At 37.9% G+C, this 23,739-nt stretch overlaps 1 protein-coding gene and 1 non-coding gene across 15 annotated transcripts in view; one reads left to right on the forward strand and one right to left on the reverse strand.

Annotated features, from left to right (window-relative positions):
* Positions 1–23,739, forward strand: part of dmd (dystrophin) — a 726,399-nt gene that overhangs the window by 490,949 nt on the left and 211,711 nt on the right. For all 14 annotated transcript variants that reach the window (XM_015364174.2, XM_015364177.2, XM_015364182.2 and 11 more), the window contains 3 exons: positions 486–587; positions 8,129–8,216; positions 12,144–12,370. In XM_015364174.2, coding sequence (XP_015219660.1) covers positions 486–587; positions 8,129–8,216; positions 12,144–12,370 — 417 coding nt within the window. The remainder of the gene's footprint in view (positions 1–485; positions 588–8,128; positions 8,217–12,143; positions 12,371–23,739) is intronic.
* trnal-caa (transfer RNA leucine (anticodon CAA)) lies at positions 21,718–21,830 on the reverse strand. The gene is made up of 2 exons: positions 21,793–21,830; positions 21,718–21,763 (listed from the first exon to the last, which is right to left on the reverse strand). It is a non-coding gene; the product is annotated as a tRNA-Leu (tRNA).

A 23,739-nucleotide genomic window follows, 5' to 3' on the forward strand; every position in this document is an offset into this window, starting at 1 on the left:
CAGATACTCATTTATTAGTAATTTTAATCAAAATGTGAATGTTCAAACTGAAAAAGGTAAACAAAAATCAAGAAAAAATGTGATTCTTAAAAACAAACGAAGCAAGTCACTACTAGAGCTGATTCACTGAAGTCTGTAAACAAACTGTATTTAATTAAATATCAGGTAAATGATCATGATATAAACTACTCCATTTACTCCAAACTGTCATGGAGAGAAGGAAGAAGAGGGAGGTGAGGGAATTTAAGTCCAAGAAAATGCACAGCATACATTCCCCTGAAAGAAAATTCCACTGAAAATTTTCCCCTGAAAGTAAATACATCATATCAAGTGTTAATTAAGAATTACTAGTACTTCATTTCTGCTCACATTGCTTTCCATGGGAAGGTGTGAGTGAGTGTATAATAAATCTGGACTTTTATGAAACTCAATGTAAAGATATTAACTCAGTAATTGTTATTGATAGATAGTTGCTGTTCTTGCAGGAAACTGAGGACTCTGTGCAAGCCAAACAAGCAGATGTGGAAGCTATCCTGTCGAGAGGTCATCAGCTATACAAGGACAAACCAATCACTCAGCCCATAAAGGTAATGCATCTTTTCGCAAGGGAAAAAACAAGGTACCATGTGTGTGCACCTGAGCTACTCTGCACTGTACACCTTTCAGACTTTCCAATCAATCAGCACTAATCAAATAACAAGTTCATGGCCATTTACTTTCACTAAACATTATAATTATCATTGGGCATAATGATTAAAGCCTAGGCCTTCATTTTCCTGTCTGGGTGTGCACACTATGCTTGAAACAGCATGGCATTGAGCTGCAGTGATAATTATCCCAGCAGCTACTCATTGATGTTATTCTTTGTTTGTTTATCAATTATGCAGCAGACAAGGTGGGTGGCTCATTAGCTTGGGGAGATCATCAAAGAAAGTCCACAGGTGATTTACGCAGGGGGTCACAAAATTACACAGATGATGGTATGCTCCAGTCTAAATCCAGTTACACTCACAGTTTTATGAGAAATGCAGCCTTGTAAAAGTTGTTCAAAAAGGGATACGCAACCTCAACAAAAGACTGAATATAATTTCAATTGTCCTGCTCTGCCTTAAAAAATGTAATAGTGACTCATTCAACAGTCTTACCCTTGAGCTTATTTGGAAAGTATTGTAAAATATGGTCCATTGTAAATATCAGAAAATTATGTTTTCAGTTTCTTTATATACAGTACACTTCAAATAGCACAGATGAGATATGCAGTGCGGTGTATCATCTGAGAATCGGTGCGAATTGCTCTTATTCAGCAGCTGCTCACAGTTAAGAAGGGTTGGTCTGGGAGGCTCATCCACGATTTCAGTCACCGCTGGGATCCATTCTTCCAAATGGAATGGATGGCCCTGGGTTTTAGACCTGGTCCATGACATTCTTTTCTTCCTATCCAACTTCTCCTTCACCTGAAACTCTGTGATACCTGCAGTAGACTTTTCTTCTGTTTGAGACAGTCCTGGACAATAGTCTACCATGAAATGGTGCATGTCTTCATTTTGGCCTTTAGGATATCCTTGAATCACTTTCTCTGAGAGAATATCTGGAGTCAGGTCTTCTGAAGATAAGACTACCCAGTCAAGTTGATATTGGAAGATCATCAACTCAATCCTCCTGGTGTTTATTTGAGAGAGGACAGTAATGATGGTGCATATGCTCTCCAGCTGTTTTCAATAATAATTGATTTCATTTACATGTCTACTCCTGTCTTATCCAGAATGATTATAAAACACTTTATACAGAGCTGTAGACCCACTGGACCAACCAAACCCACACAACACAGCAGATATTTGGAGAGGTGATGAAGTGCTTCAAAAGATATTATCCCTGAGCAGCTGTTGTGCTTATAATTAAAGTAAGAGGGGCGTTCAAGATGTTAGGTAGGCAAGAATTTGCTGGCTTAGAATTGTATTTCAGTAGCACCCAGAGGATTACGTCGCTAGTATTTAGTAAGCTTGAGAAGTGCCATGGGATCTTTAAAGACCAAACAGTCAAAAATCTCATTTTAATATCTCTTAAAGCACAATGTCCTGAGTCACCATACAAGGGCATTAATTTGGAAATTCAGATCCAGAGAGAAGAGTGCCTCCTACTATCCCACCCACACCAATTACAGTAGAAAATAGTTTGCCTTTAGAAGTCACTCATCCCAGTGGTGACCAAGCCCAATCTTACTTGGCTTCAGAGGTCCATAGGCAGTAGTGATGGTACTTTGATTGTGTGGTAGGGTGAGTTATGTCCATATCTCAGTGCCTTACAGTAGGGCTGGGAATCCAACTGCTGATAAACCATGATTTTGGTTTTAGGTCTGATTTTGTGTTCTTCAAACATTCTTTTCCTCAGGCAAGCAGAAGCTGAGCTTGCACATATGACTTGATGCATTTCTTTGTTAATGTCAGCTTTCTTTGAGCAATAGATTTTGAGCTGGAAGGAATGTTCTCCAAACTCTCACTATGAATCTGAATTGCCAGAGATGGAGACTGCTCATTGTGAGCTTCTTGATGGAGGACATTAATCTTCTGAGTGTTTTTCTCATAAGTTTCAGTAAGGATCAACAGTTCTGAGTTAGCAAACAGTACAGCATCATCAATCTACTGGAGCTCAATGACTTAAGTCGTTGCGTTAGAGTTGGCTGAGGTTAGCAGCTTACCATCTATTTGGTAGTTTAGCTCCTCTGTGACTGTAAGTTGTTCATGGTTAGATGTAAAGACACAGACTTGCATGCCTCCTGTTGTAACATGTTGTAACAGAGAATCTGATGAATGAGAATCACTGCTCCTTCTATTTTATAGAGTAAACTGATATTGGTGAAAAATTACAAAGGGAATCCATATTTCAGAAATTTCTTCCAAATCACTACATCATTAACAAACAGCTAAGGCATTGGTGAGGTCAGAGACGAGCATATAGAGAGGTGTACAGTATTTTGTTCACAACAAAACAAGAGTGTAGAAGGAACTATTCATTTATATTGGAGTGTTCTCACTTTTACTTTTCATTTTTTCACAACAAAGCAATTCTTCAGTAATTTCCAGTCAGATTTATCTTCCTTCTTGAAGATTGTCACAATCATGATCTCTCTGTGGTCATCTGGTATTTCTCATATTTCTTTTTTATACCAGTTTATGAAGAGGAGAGCTTGGGCTTAGATGTTACTTCATCAAAGGTTGGAGCAATGCTCAAAGGTTGAGGAATGGAGTTGAGAACACTCTAATCAAAAACAGAGTCTCAAGTGAAAAGGTCTTCATAATCATTTCTCCAGGGATAGGTTCTTGGTCAAACTGTAGATGGCTTTTCTGTCCCTAAAATGGTCCCACAGATTTTGAATATCAGTGAGATATGGAGTCTTGTCTTAGCAGTTCATCAGTTTTTTTATATTAATATACCTATATTTATACCTTAATTTTTTATTAATTTATTAATTTATTAATTGTATTAATTTTTGCTTGAATATTATGGTGTTCAGAAGGCCTTGGACTTTTGGCCTACAGTATAAACTCAAAGACTTTCAACAAAATAGTATTTATGTGTCCTAGTTGTTTAACCTAAGTTTAAGAGCTCTGAAGATGGTGGACCTGAGGGCTACCAATCTTCCACTGTTGCTGGTTAGAAATGGAGACACTGAAGGAAGCAGTCTCTCTGGGCTGGGTGAATCCTTCTACAGTGTGTTATCTTCAGCCAGCACTACGTTTGCATCAACTGTCATCTGAAAGAAGTTTTTTTCATTGTTAAAAATGCTCGCTATACATTAAAGACTCCATGGAAACTGCAGTTCAGTAATGAGAGATAATTATTAACTCATCATTGTAAGCGCAACACACCCAGACTATAAGTAAAACTGCCTACTCTGTTCAGTCTCAGCTCAGCGGGCTGGGTTATTCCTCACCTCATTTTGCACTTTTTGTCAACAGATATACATTTGAAAGTGAAGTCCTTATGGGTCGACATCTACAGTGCAGCACACTGTTGCTCTTATTCCCCACACCATAATGACACCCGTCAATAAACTGAGATTCGGTTTAGAGCTGAATTCAGTGCAGGCTGTGCTGCCAACCAAGCAGCGTCCCATTTAAAGAGGTGACCTTCCCAGAGCCTCTGCTCTCCAGCTCCTGAAATCTACTCACTGCCGTTGCATCCATCTCTCCTGAGAAAGCAGCTTATCCACGGAAAGGACCATGGCAACCCGGAGCCTGTCCCCAGAGCACAGGATGCACCAAAATGCTAACTACAGTCATGTGAGAAAAAGCATACAGCACGGGCTCTTGCTTTTGACATTAGAACTTTTTCTTCAAAGTTCGCAGTCCTATTTAATATACCTGCCCATCATTATTAGAATTCCTTTTCTGATAAATGTCAAGCGATAGATGCTTTGACTGTGTTTCAGATTATATTTGCCAATTTCACATCATTAGGCCTGAATAACTTAACTGCGCTGCCAAATCATACCGTTCGCTCCCCTGGTGTCAGTGCGTTTGCTTCACCGCTTTATTATTTCTGATTTAATGAAATCCATTTTGGTACCCCGACATTTGTTCCCTAGTTTTTGCATAATGTAATTGCCATGGACAAGAAGACAAGAGGTCAATTACAATCTGCCAGCTACCATTTCCTCCGATAAGACTGTGAAATGACAGCATCATTAGTCATTTTTTTCACTTACAGTCACTCACCGTTAGGCACGGTAAATTTGCACCTTGTGAAATATTTTCTCCATATTTTCAACTTTAAACCCCTTTTTGTTTTACTCCATCTAGAATTTATTTTTACTTTCCCCCCTTCAGAAAATCACATACTGCATAAAACACTCTTATATCAAGAGTGATGTCAAACTCAACAAAAGTACTAATTCAGAGAAACCAGTAAGTCACACTCATCATCTCATAAAAACAGTTTTAAACTTGGCACTCCTTTTGTGATTATATTTAAAATTAAAATGTCATTTAAAATATTTTTAAAGAGATTCAAACAAAAAAAACACCAGTTTCAGGATGTTGTTTTATTGTACAGGCTTTGACATTTATTTTGGATCCAAATCACAGTCACTGTATTGGTAACCACATTAGGATTTCAGGTGTGATATTTATTTCCTCAGGATACTACAACCAAAAAAACAAGAATCAATCATCAAATGTGCACGTTACAATACTTATTGTTGTGTGCCAGGTGGGGTATCTCTTTCATAGGGATTGATTTGTAAAACCAAGTAGTTTTTGAAACTATGGTCTCAAGTAGTTGTCTTCAAGAGGGAATACTTCCTCAGACAGAACTCAGTTTACACTGTTATGTACAACAAGTTGTCTATTAGCAATGCTGAATGATTGTGTGTTGTAAGTCGGTTGAAGTCTCCAGTGGCATATGGTGTTATTTTGCCTTCGTGGGCATTTAAACCACATTTAAATTAATCATTCAAACAAGTGCTAGATTATGACTAGTGTTTGATGGCTTGGGCCCATGTGATGAGTCTGGAAACAGAGTGGGACACAGCGTAAATGTAGTGCTTTAGGTCCTTCCCGACTGGGCACCTTGAGGAGCGTATAGAGTATATCAGTATAATATCCTTGACAGTGTTGACTGTGTATCTCATTCTGTTTCCTGCAAGCTGCACAAATAATACAATCACATAAGTAGCGCAAAAGCTTTATGTTATCTTAATTCATTTATCCACAATGTAATTTAAGAAGTTCAATTTCCTCATGGTAGTAAATGATAGGCTTTTTGCGTCCATGTGTGTTATTTTAACACTGTAATGGATCAGTAAAACTCTAAAAGTCAGAGATATGTAGGAATGAGATTAGTTTTAATTGCTTTTTTCCATGATGATTCCCGGATTGGTATTATCTTGGCCTCTTCAGGCAGATTCTCCTTCTCTGATGGGAATTGGCCGTTATTGAGTTTCAGTTCATAAATACAGATACTTTATTATCTGGTGTCTGACAAAACAATCAGGGATTACATTTACTGTTTATTTATATGTAATTGAGGTTCCATAAAGACGGAATTTGTTTGTTTATTGAATTCCCTTGTGCTACATAGTGTGAAGAAAACTTCACGATCATTTATTTTCACATTTAAATTTCGAGTCATTGTTGGCTCAACAATACTTCAAGAAAAACTTTTTTTTTAATTTCAATTACTTTACAAATATTCCTGCTGTGGTTGAATTGCTCTGCAAAAATGTACAAAACATTATGAGAAGGTAGTGGCTTTAGACCTGACAATCGAGAGTGGTGCTAAAGTTTTGATTTTTCAAAGTTTTGTGTTGTTTGAAAAGCTGCTTTGAACTAAAAAGTCCACAGGTGAAAAGTACAGCCTGATGTACTACAATGCAACTGTCGGAATGGAACAATGGAGCTGTAGTTCACTGTAAATTATATACAGTACAGTATAGTTATGCCATTTACTGTATACCCATCCATCCTTTTTCTAATAGCTTTTTCCAATTCAGGGTCGCAGGGGACCCTTTCTCAGCAAGGCAGTGGCTGCAAGGCAGGATACAGAGACACAAATACGCACACACACTCATACCACAACTAATTGCCCTGAGTCCAATTAACATACCAGTATACTTTTGGACTATGGCAAGAAACCAGATCACCCAGAGGAAACCCCCACACAAACACTGGGAGAACATACAAAGTCTATACTGATAGAACCCAAGTCTGGAATTGAACCTGGGGCCCCAGCGATGCTGACCGCTGTGCCTCTGTGCCCCCCTCCATTTATACCCTTTTTCATTAAAATAGACCCAAGTTTGTTCAAGGATCCTCCTTATTTCTCTAATAAGCTCCTTGTGAACTGTATATTAGTTCTGCAACCTTATTGTACAACTTAGGTGTAACAAGGAAGAAGTCACAAAGGCAGGCAACATAATTCAATACTATTAATTTAAACATATTTTAAGGATTTGTGAGGTTTTTTTTCTAAAAGCAGCAGCAGCATTCAAATATCACGGAAGCCAGGTGACACTGGTGATGAGCTCCCTTCTGAGGTTCGATGAAAATGTCTCCCCTGAAGCCTGAGACCATGTTCTCAGCCTCGGAAGTGGATTTCATGATGACATGCATCAGGAATCGATTGAAAATGATGTCTCTGGCCTCTGAACTGTCCCCGTGAGGACGAATGTGCTGAGGCTGGTGACCAAAGATCAAATGCTCCTGCAGCTCTTTCTGACCTGTACCTCTGGCCAAGGGGAAAACAGAAAGAGTTTATGCTGAAGTGGCCTGTGTGAAATTAATCATAACCCAACTAAAGTGATTTTCATCACACGTTGACTTTTTTTTTTTACAATTTTGTTGTTGTTGCTTTATCGTGCCACCTTGTTAGGACACAGCCTGCCCATTTTTGCCAATAGTCCATGGGTAACAAATGTATTGGACCAGTGGGCCAGAACTGTTAGACGAATGGGCTGTCAGAGGAATAAGCTGTCTGAAAAACAGACATACTGCAGACATAGAACGTGGTGGAGTGATCTGCAGCAATGACAGGACGTGTATGGCTAAAATAAGTCTTTCATGATTTTGGATGACGTTTGTGGTGAAGGCCAGAATGTGCATTTTAATTTCACCTGCCACTAATTACTGTATAAACGGAGTTATAAACTGGTGTGTTAGAAGGTATGCCTACAAATACTTCTGTTCTGCTTCTGAATTTCTTCCTAGTATCAAAATCCCTGGGTTGGAAATAGTTTTTAATTGCAACTTTTCTTTTTTCTTATAATAAAGATTATATGTATTGTCAAAAATGGTACTAACTGATATATCAGATCGTTGTTTAACCATTTTTATTTGCTTGTAATTCAGTAAATCTGCTTTTATCACATTGAATTTAATAGAACTTTTCATTTGTCAGTTACATGTTTATTCACTACTTTCACTGTCTTCTAATTTATTTATCAGTTGTATTCATGGTGGCTTTCACAATGTACACAAGATTCTCAATACAATCATTATTACTTATTAAAACAATTAATTTTTGTACTTTTGTAATTATGATATACTTAATAGTTGAGAGAAAAGTAATGTAAATGTCAAAGAATGTGGTACAGATATCTGGGTATGTAATATTTCTCTGTCATTGATACCAGGTTAAGCTTGAAGACCTCAGTTCAGATTGGAAAGCAATCCACATCCTGCTCACACAGTTCAAAGGCAAACCCGATCCCAGTGCAGCTGGTGAGTGATCCTGGTTGTTATTTTTGTTGCTGTGATGGTGTGTTATTCCTTAAAGATTGGTGAGTAAAATATATTTCTGTGATTCTTTAACTAGTGGGTTTTAAGTGCTTTGCACAAAGCTGAAAGATAAACGTTCCAAGTTTTCTGCTGTGTCAGAACACCCCTGATTACAGTGTATTCTGTTGGTGCTGCAAGGAACTTACTTGGTTTTGTAAGGAACTGCAGGTGACATTGTAAAACTTCTAATGACATTCATTAAAAAGGCAGGAAACATGAACAGAAGTAGAGAACAATTGGGAGCAGCAAATTTAATCAAACCTCAATGAGCAATCTGTTGCTGTCATTAAAATGAATGTTACCATAAGTGCAAAAACTTTGGAGTCCAGTCCAGAAAAGCTTAATGGTGACTTTCAGGCTAATTTTGACAGATGTTCCCAAGTTTTTTTTTATTCATGTTAACTGTAACAGTCTGTTATGTGAAAGAACACTTAAAAAGTATAAATGTATGAGGTGAACAAAAGTTAATAAGCTACGTTTTCAAAACAACCTTTTCAGCCGTTTTTTTTAAATTAAAGAATAGTATTTTACCTACTGTAAAGTATGTAAAACATATTTTAATCATTGTTTTTTTAAAGGTTTATTCCAATGTTGTGGTTGTGGAACTAACTGAAAGTTTATTTAGCCAATATGCAGGGAACTGTACAGTTTTTTTGTCTTTATCCCACTAGGTAATGCTTTGTGATAAATTATTTCTATTCTCTTTCTAATACATGTTATTCACAAAAGGGCCTTGGGAACTAATGTGAAGAACTACAATGAGCTCTGTCCTTTGCATTTGGTAGTTGGATGGCAAAAGTTGAGTGGTTATAATGATACATACGGTAGTGTCTATTAGCCCTCATTCAAACGTGAATTTTATACGACGTTGTAAATCTAAGAGTGTAGTAACACCAAACTAGGTAAAGAAGAAGAAAAGAAGAAAAATATACTGTTTGCTGTCTTACCTGAAAACAAGACCTGTTTCTAATTGTTTTATAATTATTCTCCCTTAAATCACAGCATACTTTAAAACAGTGATAGCTCTTTATGCAGCTCTTCAGCTAATAATGCAGCATGCCACATACTGCATTTGCATTTTCATTTCCACTTTTCTGGTGTTTCTTAGCTATCTTTTTTCAATTAAATGTGGCTTACTAATCTCTCTCATAGCTATTATGTTAGAAGGCAATCCGTGGAATTATGTTGAATACATTTTGGGAAAAACCATCAAAGTGTTCTCTGCTTATTGCTTAAGGCAAACGTATGCGTCCCTCATGCATAGAATGCTTTTAGAGTTTGGAGAAAAATAACATTAATAAGCAGAAGGTAGAGAAACTAATCTTGCTAGTGTGTTTTACAGTTCTGAATTTAAAAAGTTTTCTGAATGTTACTGAAGTTGCAAGTTGAGCAAATAAGATGTCAAGTATAAACGGTATAAAATGTATCTGTAAAGAGCAACAGATATGCAGTGGTATTCTTAATTTGGGAACTGCATATGGAATGAATAATGCAAGAAGTATAGGCACTGGATTCTGTATTTTTATTGATATCTTACACAATTTATCTACACTTTGGTTTATCACCAATACCAATAAGAAGCAGAACAAATAGGAGTGAAGGACCCATGAAGCCATATTAAATTTTGTTTCTGGTTTGTTTATGTAGTACTGCTGGACATTCTCAAAACAGAAATGTATGAATTCAACAGATCTTTTACGTATATACGTCTGTTTTGGGCATATTAGCTTACATTATAGTTCATTACAAATTTTAATGAAATAACACTGAGGGATGGCACACAGGATAATGAAAATGTGTTGGCAGAACAGGAGTATGCTTTTTTTTTATTGCTCCCTGTTTAACATCCTGTGGTGGTACTCTGAATTCAATCTCTCACCGTTTGATTGGAGATGTTTCAAGGTCAAGACCCAGTTTTGTGCAAAGTTTTATTTTGCACTGAGGCTGACAGACACAAGCTGAAAGACAAACTTGTCTAATAAAGCTTTCAGATTCAATTTGCTAGCTGCACATAGGCGGGGAATATCTCTGGAGGTCACCCTCAGCGTGTGCTGTGGTGCCAGCTGAGAGCATTATTAAAAACAGACGAGCCTTAAAATTGACATTGGGCCTCTGAGACCCAACAGGTGTATTAATATCATTTGAAGAGTTTGTCGATAACACCTATTTACACAGGAGACTCGCTTGTGTTGTGCTGTATACGCAGTTATGTTTCTCTAAAAGAACAGATGGGAGGATTGATAGAGTGGCATTTTGACAGAAGGATATCATTTAAATCGTTGTCAGGAGAGTGATTTTTACAATTCAGGATGTGACTAATTATTTTTCAAAGACTTTATTTAGCTGGCATAAAAAATGCAAATCATAGGTCGTTGACTTAAATGTTTTTACAGATTTGTACAAATAGGAAACATCAACACAAGCTAAAAACAAGACACCACTCTCATCTGCATTATGAAAATATATAACATCATTCCACATTTTCAAAAGGGGAATCTCATGTTTTATTCCAAGCCTGGAACTTCCACAGAGCTGAACACAGATAGACATGCAAATAGACTGTCCTTTTTTATTTCAATACAATTTCTTTAGTTTTAGAGTCTTCTTTAGTTTCTTTAGAGTGTTTTTCAAAAAATATTAAATAGTGTATATATGCCAGCCACTTTTATTGTTTTATTGCTTTGATGGAAAAATCCAGTGTAAAAACTATAATGAAACTTATTTTCCAGTGTTATGGAACAGTTGTTTACTACTTGGTGATCAGTGACTTGGTGATTGGTGATCATATGTAAAACGCGGCTGGCATTCATTGTGAATTCACAAACATCTCTAAATATCTATGTCTCTTTTTTGTGTGCAATGTATTTGTATGCATTATGTTTAAATGTCTTGACTTGGAAGAACGATGAAATGTGTTGATGTGGCCTAAATGTGTATCCACACAAGAAATACTCAAACACTGGAAAGAAACACTGTAATTAAAAGCACCTCAGATGAATTGCCTATTAAAGGTACATTAATATCATGCATGTGCTGTGAAAAGATTTGACACAGTAAGTTGCACTACAAAACTGAATTGTTTTTGTACCTGGTATTTACTGCAGACATTCATCTCTCATTGGCTCAGCACTCAGTCACCTGAAACTGCTGGAGTACCTCATTTCAAACCTGTCAAATATGTTTTGTTGAGTATTGCAGTTTTTTCCACCTCTACTTTCTGTTATTATACATTGAACCGTGATATTTTATGACGTTGAATGCACATCAGAAGCGCAGAGACCTGCCATATGAAAAGCTGTGCCAGATGTTAAGCTCTATGCTGATCACTGTAGACAGAAACGGTGCTCTTTCTGATGACATGGTCTATTTGAGGAGAACAAAAGGGCTGCTACTTATTTCACATTTGCCAAATATCTTACGAGAACAATAAACCGTTCTCCGGCTTTCGGGTGTGGTCATCCTAAATGGGCAGAATCCAGATAAAACAAAGAAAGCTACAGTACCTTTGCAAAAAGTTGTTTGTTCTTTTTGGGCTTAAATCTGCACTGCAATCGTGAGGGGAAATGTAAGGTTTGAATTTATTTTAATGAAAGCACGATGTTGATACCCACATTAAATGAGCATGAACACTGTGAAATAACTTTCTTTTATTCTTGTTCTTTTACATTAGAACGTATTTGAAAAAAAATATTTTTAAAAGACCCTACCGAAGGTAATGGGCCATTGTAGCTAATGGATAGAACAGTGTAACCCGGACAATCTCTAATAGTTCTCTTTCAAGTAAGGTAACTAAGTGATTACGGATATAAATGACTTGTAACCTGTTCTTTCCTAATGTAATTAATTCTTTCCTTCAAATTGCTTCTATAGGTCAAACAGTTACCGTAGTGACACAGACCCTGGTTACCAAGGAAACCGTTGTCTCTAAGCTGGAAATGCCATCTTCTCTGCTCATGGAGGTACCGGCCCTTGCTGACTTCAATAAGGCTTGGGCTGAACTCACCGATTGGCTGTCTCTTCTGGATCACATGATCAGAACCCAGATAGTGACTGTGGGAGACCTTGAAGAAATCAATGACATGATTGTCAAACAGAAGGTATGAATACCATGAATATCTAATCACTAGTAAGTAATACCTGCATTGCTGCAGATCATTATATCACAGGCCTTGCATCTGTCTGTTTCTCCAATCTGGCAGACTATACATTTGCTTTCTTCAAAGCTCAGATCTGCTAACAGCACAGTTACCTTGCAGATTTTTCATTACTCACAAATGCCAAGCCTTACATAAATATCTCTTAATTTCCTTTTCTTATTGCCATGTATATTATTGACTTTCAGGTTCAGTTTCAGAATTTGTCAAAGCTTTGAAGAAACAAGTAGGATGAGAAGCACAGCACCTGAAACATCATGATTTTTTTGTTGTTTTTTTAATTCAAGTCATAATTTCTTTATATGAAGCTAAATAAAATTGCACTGGCCACCCTCCCCAGAAAAAGACCCACAGGGACTGTTCTCTGTGGCAGTCTTGAACAGTATATTTTCCCTTACACGACTGATTGAAATGGAACTGATGTTTGACCCAGTTTACAGTGTGTTGTTTCTTTTGTGAACAATGATCAATATTGTCAGATGCTTGTATTTTACATGGTACATTCCACTTTACAGATAATACGGTGTAAATGAGAAGATATATATCTAGGGGAGACGTGTTCGGTATCTGCTGCTCTTATTGCTTTTGTTGTAGCCTTGCATAATAAAGCTCTTCCTTTCTCAGGAATGAGACCCATGTACAGTACCAAGCCAGCCCACAGTAATAACAGTAGGGCTCTTGGATGTCTCCATGTTTTCTTTTCTCAGTTTAAAACTGCAAAAAAGTCTTGAGAGAGTGTGGCACATAAAATGAGAAATGAAAATGTGTGCTCTCCGGGGCAGCTGGGCAGGGATGAGGCCTGATAATTCAATGGGGTTTTGTGCACTTGCTCATCAGGACAAAGTGATGGGCACCAGCCTGGTCTCATTGATGTGAAGAGGAGTGTTAAAGACATCATTAGCCTTCAGGTGAACTTTGCCTAAGTGCAGTATTGATGAAACACCTTCCTGGGATGGAGCTGAGAGGGAGAGGGGGGGGGGGCTCTTCTCAAAACATGGAGAATGAAAAGACATTTGTTAAACAGGTCAGCCCAGCAATTTAGTTCTAAAGAAATTGAATGGTGCCACACTGCCAACTGTACTTATTGGTCAGATCGGGAGGTTAAATATAAGATGAGGACAAGCTTATTATTTGTTTTGTAAACAAGAAGTGGCTAGTACAGGACCACTCGTGCTGGCTCGTGGTTGTTCACTTAATTAAGTGTAAAATGTAATGGTGGTTAAGCTGTACTTTTTAGAGAGTTTTGGAGTTTAACATTTTTCATCCTACGACTACTTCAGTTTAGCATCTGCGTCCTTTTAGATATGTTGTTAGTGATTGTGTTGTTTTGTACTTTTTTCCAGTTTTATTGTTAATGTAGTAGTAGCATATATTCATGGGCCCCAACTAGCTCTGTTGGTAGAGCGTGAGACTCATAATCTCAGGGTAGTGGGTTCGTGGAGTTGAGAAACTGCTGACAATCTGAAGATTTGAATATGAGGATTTGCAGACAGTTTATCTGGATGTTGTAGTACCACCTACCAGATAAGGTCCATCAAATAAGATAATAAAGCAGAACACATTGTTTAATGTAGCTGAGCTTAAGTGCTTCTCAAGAAAAAAAAACATGTAATTCAGACTATATATATATAATATATCCCATATGTATTTATAATGTATTGAGCTTATGCGTGAGTTAAGGTACAGATTTCCAATTTTTTAAACCTTAAACTACCAGAGATTACAAAACTATGGGTGCTGCCATTCAATAGTGGATGATATGAGTCAACATCTGAATGTGAAGTGTTTTTATAAGTATACATACCATTAAGCATTATATACAGAATATTTAAAGCACTATATCAATTTAAAGAATCATAATATTTAACTATTATTACATCAGTAAGAGGGTATGCAGAGTGATCATTTAAAGATGTTTTTTAGCCAAACTATAGAAACCCTATGTAAATTATCACAGAGTGTGAAGTTTAATTCATTTGGCATAATGTTTTTTATTATTTGAAATATCAGGAGAGCCGATTACAGAGATAGACAGTAGAGCAATGAAATGGAACAGGTCTTGCTGTGACATTTAGATAAGTTAAGGCAAGCAAGATGCCGGGGCTATAGGCAATATTTTGTTTTTATTTAAAAGGGAATTGTGGCAGATCTCGATGTTAGCAAACATGTCCTTTTTTATTAAACTCCGATCTATTGGAGAGGCCACTGCATTAACAATAATGTCATACTGAGAAAAGCTAGGAGTTGCAATATTAGACTTGTTTTTCAGTAAATGACTTCTTGAACAAGAAAATTTGTCACAAGCAATTTCATCCCTCTGCCTGTTGGGTTAGGCATTCAGAGCTTCTCATGATGACATTTTTTTAAACATGTACTGTTATGAGAATTTTTTACTTTCTAAAATGGACTTGCCCCATTCTTTCTGTTTTATTATTTTGTTTATTAAAAGTAGATAATTTTCCCCACTAGAAGGTGGCTTGGTGACATAAATTGGTCTTGAAAAACATTTCAGTCATTTGGCTAATATTGCATATTTTCATTCTTTTTTTCTTCATTTTCATTTGAAGAAGAAAAGATCAATTTGAAAATTAATTTCAAAAGCCACTGACAATATAACATTTTCAGTGTATGCTAGTGCTTTACAAGAACAAATGGCTTCAAGCTCTGTGAGCTAATTTTATGAAGCATTTGCTCTTGATCAAGACTCTTAAGTCTGATTTCGATTTGTTCCTTCATTTTATTAAAAAAGAAGTCCAGTGGCATTTGCTGTCAGACTTAATTCTGAATTATTTGAATAAAAGAGTACAAGGGAGTGAAGCCTGAAACAAGTCTGGAACATCCAATTATACAGTGGCACTTTTCTGTACAATACGAAAAGCACATTAGCATCACTAACAGAAATCATCCAGAAGTATAAGAAATTACAAATTAGGCCTCACAACATCGAAGAAGCTGAGAGAAGGAAAAATGGAACATAAAACCAGACAAGACTGTTCACTCAGAAGCAACCAAGAGTTGCACAGCTATAGGGGCGAGATGTAATCACTGAAAGAGGAGATGAAAGAAACAATTCAAGTGAAGCCAAGAAGCAGAATCCAGAACAATCAACAAGCTTAATTTATTTCATTGAAGGTATTTTATTTTTTAAAGTAAATTAACTAAAAGCCAATTAAAAAAAATAGACTTTAAAACTATATCATCTTTATATCTGACTTCTTTTCAAAGGTAGCAGTTTAAAAGGTTTTCTTGTTTTCAACAGCAGTTTACATCATCATAATTGTCACAATATCTGTGAGGTACCGTTTCTCTTTAAAGTTCAAAAGAATGTTTTTCAATAGGAGGGCCCATACTGTAGCTGTAACTTGTGAATCTTTCCATATTTAACACGTTGTGAAGTAAACATGAAGATGTGGGTGGAATGGCGGGACCAGTTGCAGCCGCGAGGATGGTGACGCGTACCCAAGCACAAGAGACCGGAGAGTGGCGGAAACCCGACTGATTGAGGCCTAGGATGCCCGGGAGAAAGGCAATGTGAAAACAGACAGGCGATAATAATAATAATAATCATAATAATAATAAACTTTATTTTATATAGCGCCTTTAAAGGTGGCTTCTCAAAGCGCTTTACAGGATGACAATAACAATAAATAAAAAGACTACAACAATAAATAAGAAGAATTCACAAGATAAGACACAATTACAATTACAACAATACAACAATAACAATAGAGGAGACCGTGGAAGGTGGTACTAAGAAGAGCAGAGGGGTGAAGAATGGAACCAGTTAAGTAAAGGCTTTTCTGAAGAAGAAGGTTTTGAGTTGGATTTGAAGGGGTTTAGAGAAGGTGACTCTCTGATATCCTTGGGCAAAAAGTTCCGGAGCTTGGGAGCATAGATAATGGAATATTTAATATCCAGCCGGCAGAGCAAGCAAGGCCCCAGCCGGTCAGCCAGAAAGTCTGAATCTAGTGGAGCAGAACGGTCCGGGAGATGTCTGGATCCCTGGCAGCCAAAGAGAGAGGCAAAGTGGCAGCCCCAAAGAAGACTGCTCATCCCTGACCACCGACTGGAAGCTGGGACTCTCGGCTCTGGTACGGAGCCAGCTACGAAGCCCCCAGAAGGAAAGGGGGCCACAGAAATCTGGTAGGCAGCCCTCCACTTAGCCAGGGGTGCAGGCCGGCAAACCCACCGGCCGATGCGCGGGAGAGGAAAACAAGTCTCCTCATGGCGCAGGTGTGCTTTGCCCCAGGGGCTTACTGAAAGCAGGGATCTCACCGAAACCAGGCCAAGCATGCGCCGTCATCTTGCTCTGCCGGGTATCATTCTTTAACTGAGGCTCCTGGGTGTGAACAGAATCAGATGCCCAGGCATCCTCTGGACCCACTGGGGGAGACATCTGCGAAGGATGAGAGGCAAGGACCTGTCCTGAATGCCTCTCAGCTCTCAGAGCCCCGGGTGTGGGAACGGTCCCAGTCAGAACCCAGGAACAAGAATCCTCAGAGAGGCCAAGCTAACAGAGCTGCTTGAGAGACAGGAAGGTGAGAAATAGACAGGGGCCCGAACCAAGAGAGGAAGCCGCCCCAAGGAGGAGCCAGGAGTGCAGCCGAAAAGAGAACAGAGAAAAGAAAATGTGTAAGGGACAGAATTGAACTTAACAAGGCTAGGCTTTGGGTAAGGAGGTGAGGGGCTGCACGGACAGAGCCCTGGGGCGCTGGACAATGGGAGCTGCCTCCTGGATGTGGGACAGAACCGTGGGGAAGAGAGGCCAACAGAGAAAAAGTTCAGGGAATCCAGGTCACCATGGAGTCAACTACAGAGGAAGCAGTGCTGTGAGTGAAGTCCTGCAACCAGACTAATCTGGATCGAAGTCTGAACAGACTACTTCAGCAGCAAGAGGTGGGGGTGGTCAGCGTCCAGCCTGAGGATCTCAACCCTGGGGAATCAGCCCATCAACAGGAGTTGGGCAGCCTCGGCTACAGAGCGGAATCCTGGGCCAAGCTCCCAGAAATAAAAAGGGACTTTTGGAAATTAAACACCTGATCTGTCAGCCTTTTTTGATGTTTTAGTTGTTCAGCACATTTATTGTTGTATACCCTCTGAAGCATACAGCGCATTTGGCACATGTTGAGTGCAACAAGTCTTTTTGGTGCAGTTACATCTTGCAGTAATGATTGATTATTAAGATACAGTTGAAACAGAAAACCTCCATAGAATGGAGGATCTTCACATGGAGATGCAGCTCAGATGCTATGGTGAAAAGACCTTCAGAGTGTGGAGCTGCTATGTGGAACACTAAGAAACTAAAAGCTCCTTGTTTCTCCTTCTTGAGTTTGTAGTATGCATTTATTCTGCTATCAAAAGTAAAAATATTTGTATTGCAGATAGCTGAAACATTCTACGTTTATGATCTTCCCAGCCTACTGCATGTTTTGTTTTATAGTTTAGTGTTTTCCTGTTTTTATCTTCCATTGTCACCTCATAAAGAATGTGCAAATCCCTCATATCACAGTATGGGAGAATTTAAATAATGCATGAGCCCCCGTAAGGATGTAGCTTCTGTCTTTCTCAGAAATACTCATTCCAAAGAAACTCACTAAGACCCAATATAAACAGGCAATGCTAATGCTGCAGAATGTCTCTGGATGAGCCACAGATCTTTCCTAGTGATTTACAGGCTACAGATAGCTTTATCTCTAACACAGAAGAGCACAGGAGGGAAAAAAGCATTTTCAGTGAATGGTAATGGGGATTTTAATCCACCTTGTTAGTGTAATCAGCACAGGGCTATAATGAGATCATTTGTTATTTTTAGCAGAAACTTTTATTTGGCATCTTAGCAAAAAAAGGGAGTGGAGGGAGCACAGAGAAGAAAAACTGTCTAGTTCAGCAGTCTGTTTGTGTTCTGGATTCCCAGTACTGTGAATAGGTTCATCATTCTCCTTGCTGAAAGAAAAGTTTTTGCAGCTACTGTAATTTCTGCATTTACAAGGAAACGCCCTTTGTAATCACAGAAATTCTTTCTGTAGTTAAAAATGTCTGTCGTCAATACAATTCTAAAATTGCCTTAAACTCTTTCTCCAGAGGGGAAGCAATAGTGTGTCAGTGTCCTGGTCTCCAGCTGCATGTTCACTATTAATATGGACACAACTTTAAGTCAAACACAATCTTACTATTGCTTTCCAAGATTACAAAAAGAAAGATAGCCTCCGTAGAGTGTTTGCTGTAATATGTGTGTTTATCTTTCTTTCTGATATTTTGTCACATTGAACACTTGATGTAGAAATTGAACCTCATTAGAGCCTCAAACCAAAATGCCCTCTCTTTAAACATTGCGTATCATTTCACTTTTCTTTCTGTCTCAAAGGTTCTAAAATGAAAAATAAAATAGACCGTACTAGACTACTGTATTTCTTCATTTGGTTTATCAGTGTTTTTCTGAAGTATGACTTTCTTAAGCCTTCTCAAACGAGAATAATTTCTAGGTTATTTTTTTTAGAGTAGGACTTTAATCTGTTCTCATCTGTTCCTTCTTGCTCAGCGTGGCTATCTCAAACCTTCAGATTTATAATCTTATTTTTGTTTTTATCCAAGAAATGTCAAGTTAATCCAGACTATTTATTATCAAACGGCTAAGTACAAAATAATCTTTTTGGTTTTATGGAAATCATGTTCTTAATAAACAAATTTTGGTATACAGTCAGTATGAAACTTTAGTCCTATTTAAGCTAAACTGAAGGTCTTTGAGACCAAAGCTGTGCAATCCTAAAGTCTGTAACTATTTTTCTTGGGTCAGGTTCTCAATTTATTATCTTGTTTTTGCATGTCTTATGAAAATGTAAATGAGTTTCCTAATATTGTATATTCATTTTGCTTTGCTCAGCATTTGAAGGTTTTTTCTCCACTGTAATGTGAGTGATAAATCAACAGTAAGGTGGGAGATGCTCTCCAAATCATATCAGCGTTTTAAACGTGTACCTCTTTTCATTCTTTGATAAGGTGAGATTTAATGTGAAATTAGGCATGTTGAGTGCTGGGTTGACAATAACTGGTCTAGAAAACTATCCCATTTTCTTGCTTGCCTCTTTCTGTCTCAGCAATATGTTGTTTACATAGCTATGTAAACTTTTATTTCCATAGTGGAAAATATTGGGTGGCTGTGTTCTACAGTATATTATGAGAAATACTTTTCTTAAAATGTTCTTAATGGAATAGCCTAGCTTATGAGTGCTAACAGCAGACGTATAACCTTTATCCACTAATCTACTGCATCACGGATGTCACAAATATCACAAACATGACATACCCTATAATGTTTCACTTTCCTCAATTAAAAGACGTGGGTAATTCTGGATTTTAACTTTTAAAATTTCCCTCACAGTTCCAAAAAAGCAGTAAACATGCCTTTAGTTTAGTTTTTATTAGAAGTAACAGAGTTTTCACTGTCAATTTTTAGAAAATTAAGTTTTAACATATCTTCGTACTGTATATGCTAATGGTTCACATAGTTACTAGAAGTACAATTCTAGTAAGATTTTCAAGATTGGAGATGTTTTAGTACTTTTTTCTGCTATTATGTACAGTACATACAGTATGTGCATGCACAGTACATGCTGTACAGTGCATGGAAAAGAATACTGTTCCAGGTGAAAAAATATTTTGTTTCAGTGGCTCTGCCTTTGTTACAGCTGCTTGCTAGCTTCTGGTTGAACACTACAAACAAGGATGATCTATTTTGTAGAATAAATGCATGAAAAGAAAGGCATTAAAATCCTCAAATACACTGTGCCTTCCAACACTGTAAATTGAATTTGCCTTTCCTTAAAAGGCTTTGGAGCAGTACTGAAGTGAAAAATGGTGTATGTGCTGGGGAGGAACACTCTTAGTGTAAATTCAATCAGGAATGAAATGCTATTATGTGCAAACATTCTCCTGGCTGGTACTGAGGTAATGGAGCATACAGTAGGAGATATAGATACAGATATGACCAAGAGTAGGAAAAAACACAACATGAGCCTTTGAGGAAAACTGCTCTACTTAATGAATAGGGACCTTGCATTATCAGATTATAAAAACAGATTTAGGAGAATGACAGCTTGCCTCCATTAAAAAGAAACTAAACCAAAGAAAGTTTGATTGATTTGAAAGTTTAAATTGTGAAAGTCGATACAGTGGAGAATGCACACTGAATTTTAACTCAGCTGTTTTGACTGATAAAGAGATTTATTACATTAAATTATATATTTCTATAACAGTTTTGACTTTCAAATTGTGCACATTTTCACCCCTTTGAAGTGAAAATCAAACATTTTTTTCATATTTATCCTTAATTCTCATTCAAATAAATGGCCTGTATCTTACCATACCATATAAAACTGTTTTTTAGCTGCGATATTCATTTTTTTCTGTCTGTGCCAAGATATTACCACAGGTACTCAACAAAACCAAGCTAATGGATGGCCATTATATTACAAGACTGTGAGAGGGCACTGAATCACTGCCTAGTGCTTTCTCGCTCTCCCTACAAGCCTGTGATATTGGTTAAACACAGTTACAGAAACCTTGCAATTTCTGAAAGGCAGCAAGGAAGCATTCCATTGGATCTAAATACTCTTCCAAAACAACATACAGGAGGCTGAGGATTATTTCTCTTGTCATTATAACATTATTTTGACATGTTTTCCAGTTTTCCTACTGGTATACCACAACTGTAGTGTGTAGTGATTTTAATAATTTAAATAATGTCATTTGTCTTAAAAAGAAGAGACAAAAACTTGATCTAACCCTCATATTCTGATGCCAGGTGTGATTGTTCAATTGGAACAAATTTTGTTAGTCACATATTTGTTTCCCAAGTCATGAAGATAATGGCAGGGTTCCTGTTATAATTACTGTATGGTCACTGGTCCGAACACCTTCTTAAACCGCTAATTATTAACATCTGTCTATTTGGAACAGGTTTATTCCATGATGAAAGGAAAAGAAGAGACATAATATTTTGGCTAAAGGCTTCATAGCTGAAACGTTGTATCCCTTTTCTTTTCCTTTCAGCAGGAATAAACCATACCCCAGCTTGCTCTCCATGAGACACACAGACAGGGAGAGAAGCTTGGGGTCAGAGCGCAGGGTCAGCCATTTATACAGCGCCCCTGAAGCAGCTGGGGTTAAGGGCCTTGCTCAGGGGCCCAACAGAGTAGGATTTCTCTGCTAGCTGCAGGATTTGAACCAGCAACTTTCCAGCCACAGGTGCAGATCCGTAACCACAGAGCCACCACTCCGCCCCCCAAAATGCTTGTCAGAAGTGGGATTCGAACCCACGCCTCCATTTGGAGACCAGAACACCCATCACTCACGGAAGGCATTGAAACCTTGAGTCTGGCGCCTTAGACCACTCGGCCATCCTGACAGCTAGTTAGTCATTTGGACCCGATATTTGATTCTAATGGAGCTTATGCTATTCAAACACGTCGACAGTGTAGCCTTGTAAAGTACATGGGATGAACATCTGTGCACTTAATGATGCATATACTGTATAGTGCAGTGCCCTTTCCAAAATACGTACAAGGATGAGCCAAGAGAGTTTTTGAACAAATGGTTATGAATAGGTGCAGGTGAGCATAGTAAACCTTTTTGAAACGGATGAAAGGTTAAAATGTGGAGAACAAAATGACCTTCAGATACTCCACAGAACACCACTTCATCTGTGCCACATGGCCTGGCCTGGGCAGATATGGCCACCTCTCGAACTCACATCTTGTCTGTAGTGATGATGTAACAAATTATGGCAACAGCAGAATGGGTTCAGAGTATCACACAAAACCTTTTTTAGGTGAATAAAATGCTTCTATACTTTTGGGTGACACTTCACCAAGCAATATGACAATAACTAAAGGACTAAATCAGAAAAAAAAAGTAGAAACTCTATACTAGCTAGGCCAGTGTTCATATTTAAATGCAGTTCAGGCATGCTACACTGTGAAGAACAAATTGAAGTGAGAAAAGCTCAAGAAGAGGAAAGCACTCGAAGTAGCTGTAGCAAAGTATCTGATTAAACAGAGTTTGGTCAACTCAGTGGGTTGTAATACAGTTATTGCCTCAAAGAGATATGTAATCAAGTCCTGACTTTTCCGATTTGAAATGAGTGAATGTATCCTAATACTTATGGTCACTTCAAATCATTCGGTTGAACACAAATTGTGTTTTTGGCCTAATATGACCCAATGCCTGTATAGAATTCCTCAAACATATTACAAACAGTATATATTAAATTGTACTTATTCATATTAATCTCATAATCACAAATACAAAACTCTTGACCATGACCAAGCAAAAATGATACTTTTGACTTTGCTGTCAAAAAATCTTTTGGAGGGCACTGTGAGAACACATTAATACAGGCGTGAACATACCTCTCTGTGGACATTACCTCTCTTTTTACTTTTTCATGAACAGAGGGGTAAAGATCAGAGCGGAGATCTCAAGAGAGACAGGAGAGCAGAGCCCAATTGCACAGAAATGTTGGCACTCCCACACAGATAGAAGCCTTTCATTGGGGTTCTTCCAGATGTTTGTTTCAGCAGAGCTGGGAGTCACAAGGTGTTGACACTCGTTTCCACAGAGGGAGAGCCACTCCATTTATTCTTAAACAACAGGACACGTTAAGTGGCCCTTGACTTCACCTTCTCAGTAGGATCCCTGAATTGATCTTGTCTTGTTGAGATAATGTACAATAATGAAAGAATGGATTGGCCCCGCTGTACCTTTTGGATTTTGGTTGGTTTTCTTGTTTTTGTGATACTCTCTGGGATCCTAGAATTTCATAGGAGTCAGTGATACAATATAGCTCAGTGGGGAAAATGAAGGCTTTGGCCTGTTAAGTAAAACAATCAATTAAAACAATGGATATTCATGTGATCTAGCCATCTATAAGCTGATAGCAGACAGCATTGGCAGTGCACAATATTTAAATTATACAAATTTTTAAATGCACAAATACACAAACAGATGAAATCTGACACTTTAATTCTTGAGTTCTTCTTTGTTGTCCAGCTATTTTAATAAGGAGCCTATGTTATTCATTGTGAACTTTACCAAGTGTTTCGTATTGACAGAGCCGATCAGAACATTAAAAAAACAACAGTGTACCTTGAAATAAATTACGAACTCAACAAGTGCCCAGACTAACACAGTAAGAGAGCTTCCATAACAGGATAATTGTGGGACTCCTTACAGAAGAGAGTTGAATGATTAAAACGCCGAGTGCAGTGATGATCACCTGCAGGTTTAGATTGCTACAGTAGCAGTCCCTGTGTGGA

This window comes from Lepisosteus oculatus, chromosome 15, assembly GCF_040954835.1.
Source record: "Lepisosteus oculatus isolate fLepOcu1 chromosome 15, fLepOcu1.hap2, whole genome shotgun sequence".
Lineage (NCBI taxonomy): Eukaryota > Metazoa > Chordata > Actinopteri > Semionotiformes > Lepisosteidae > Lepisosteus > Lepisosteus oculatus.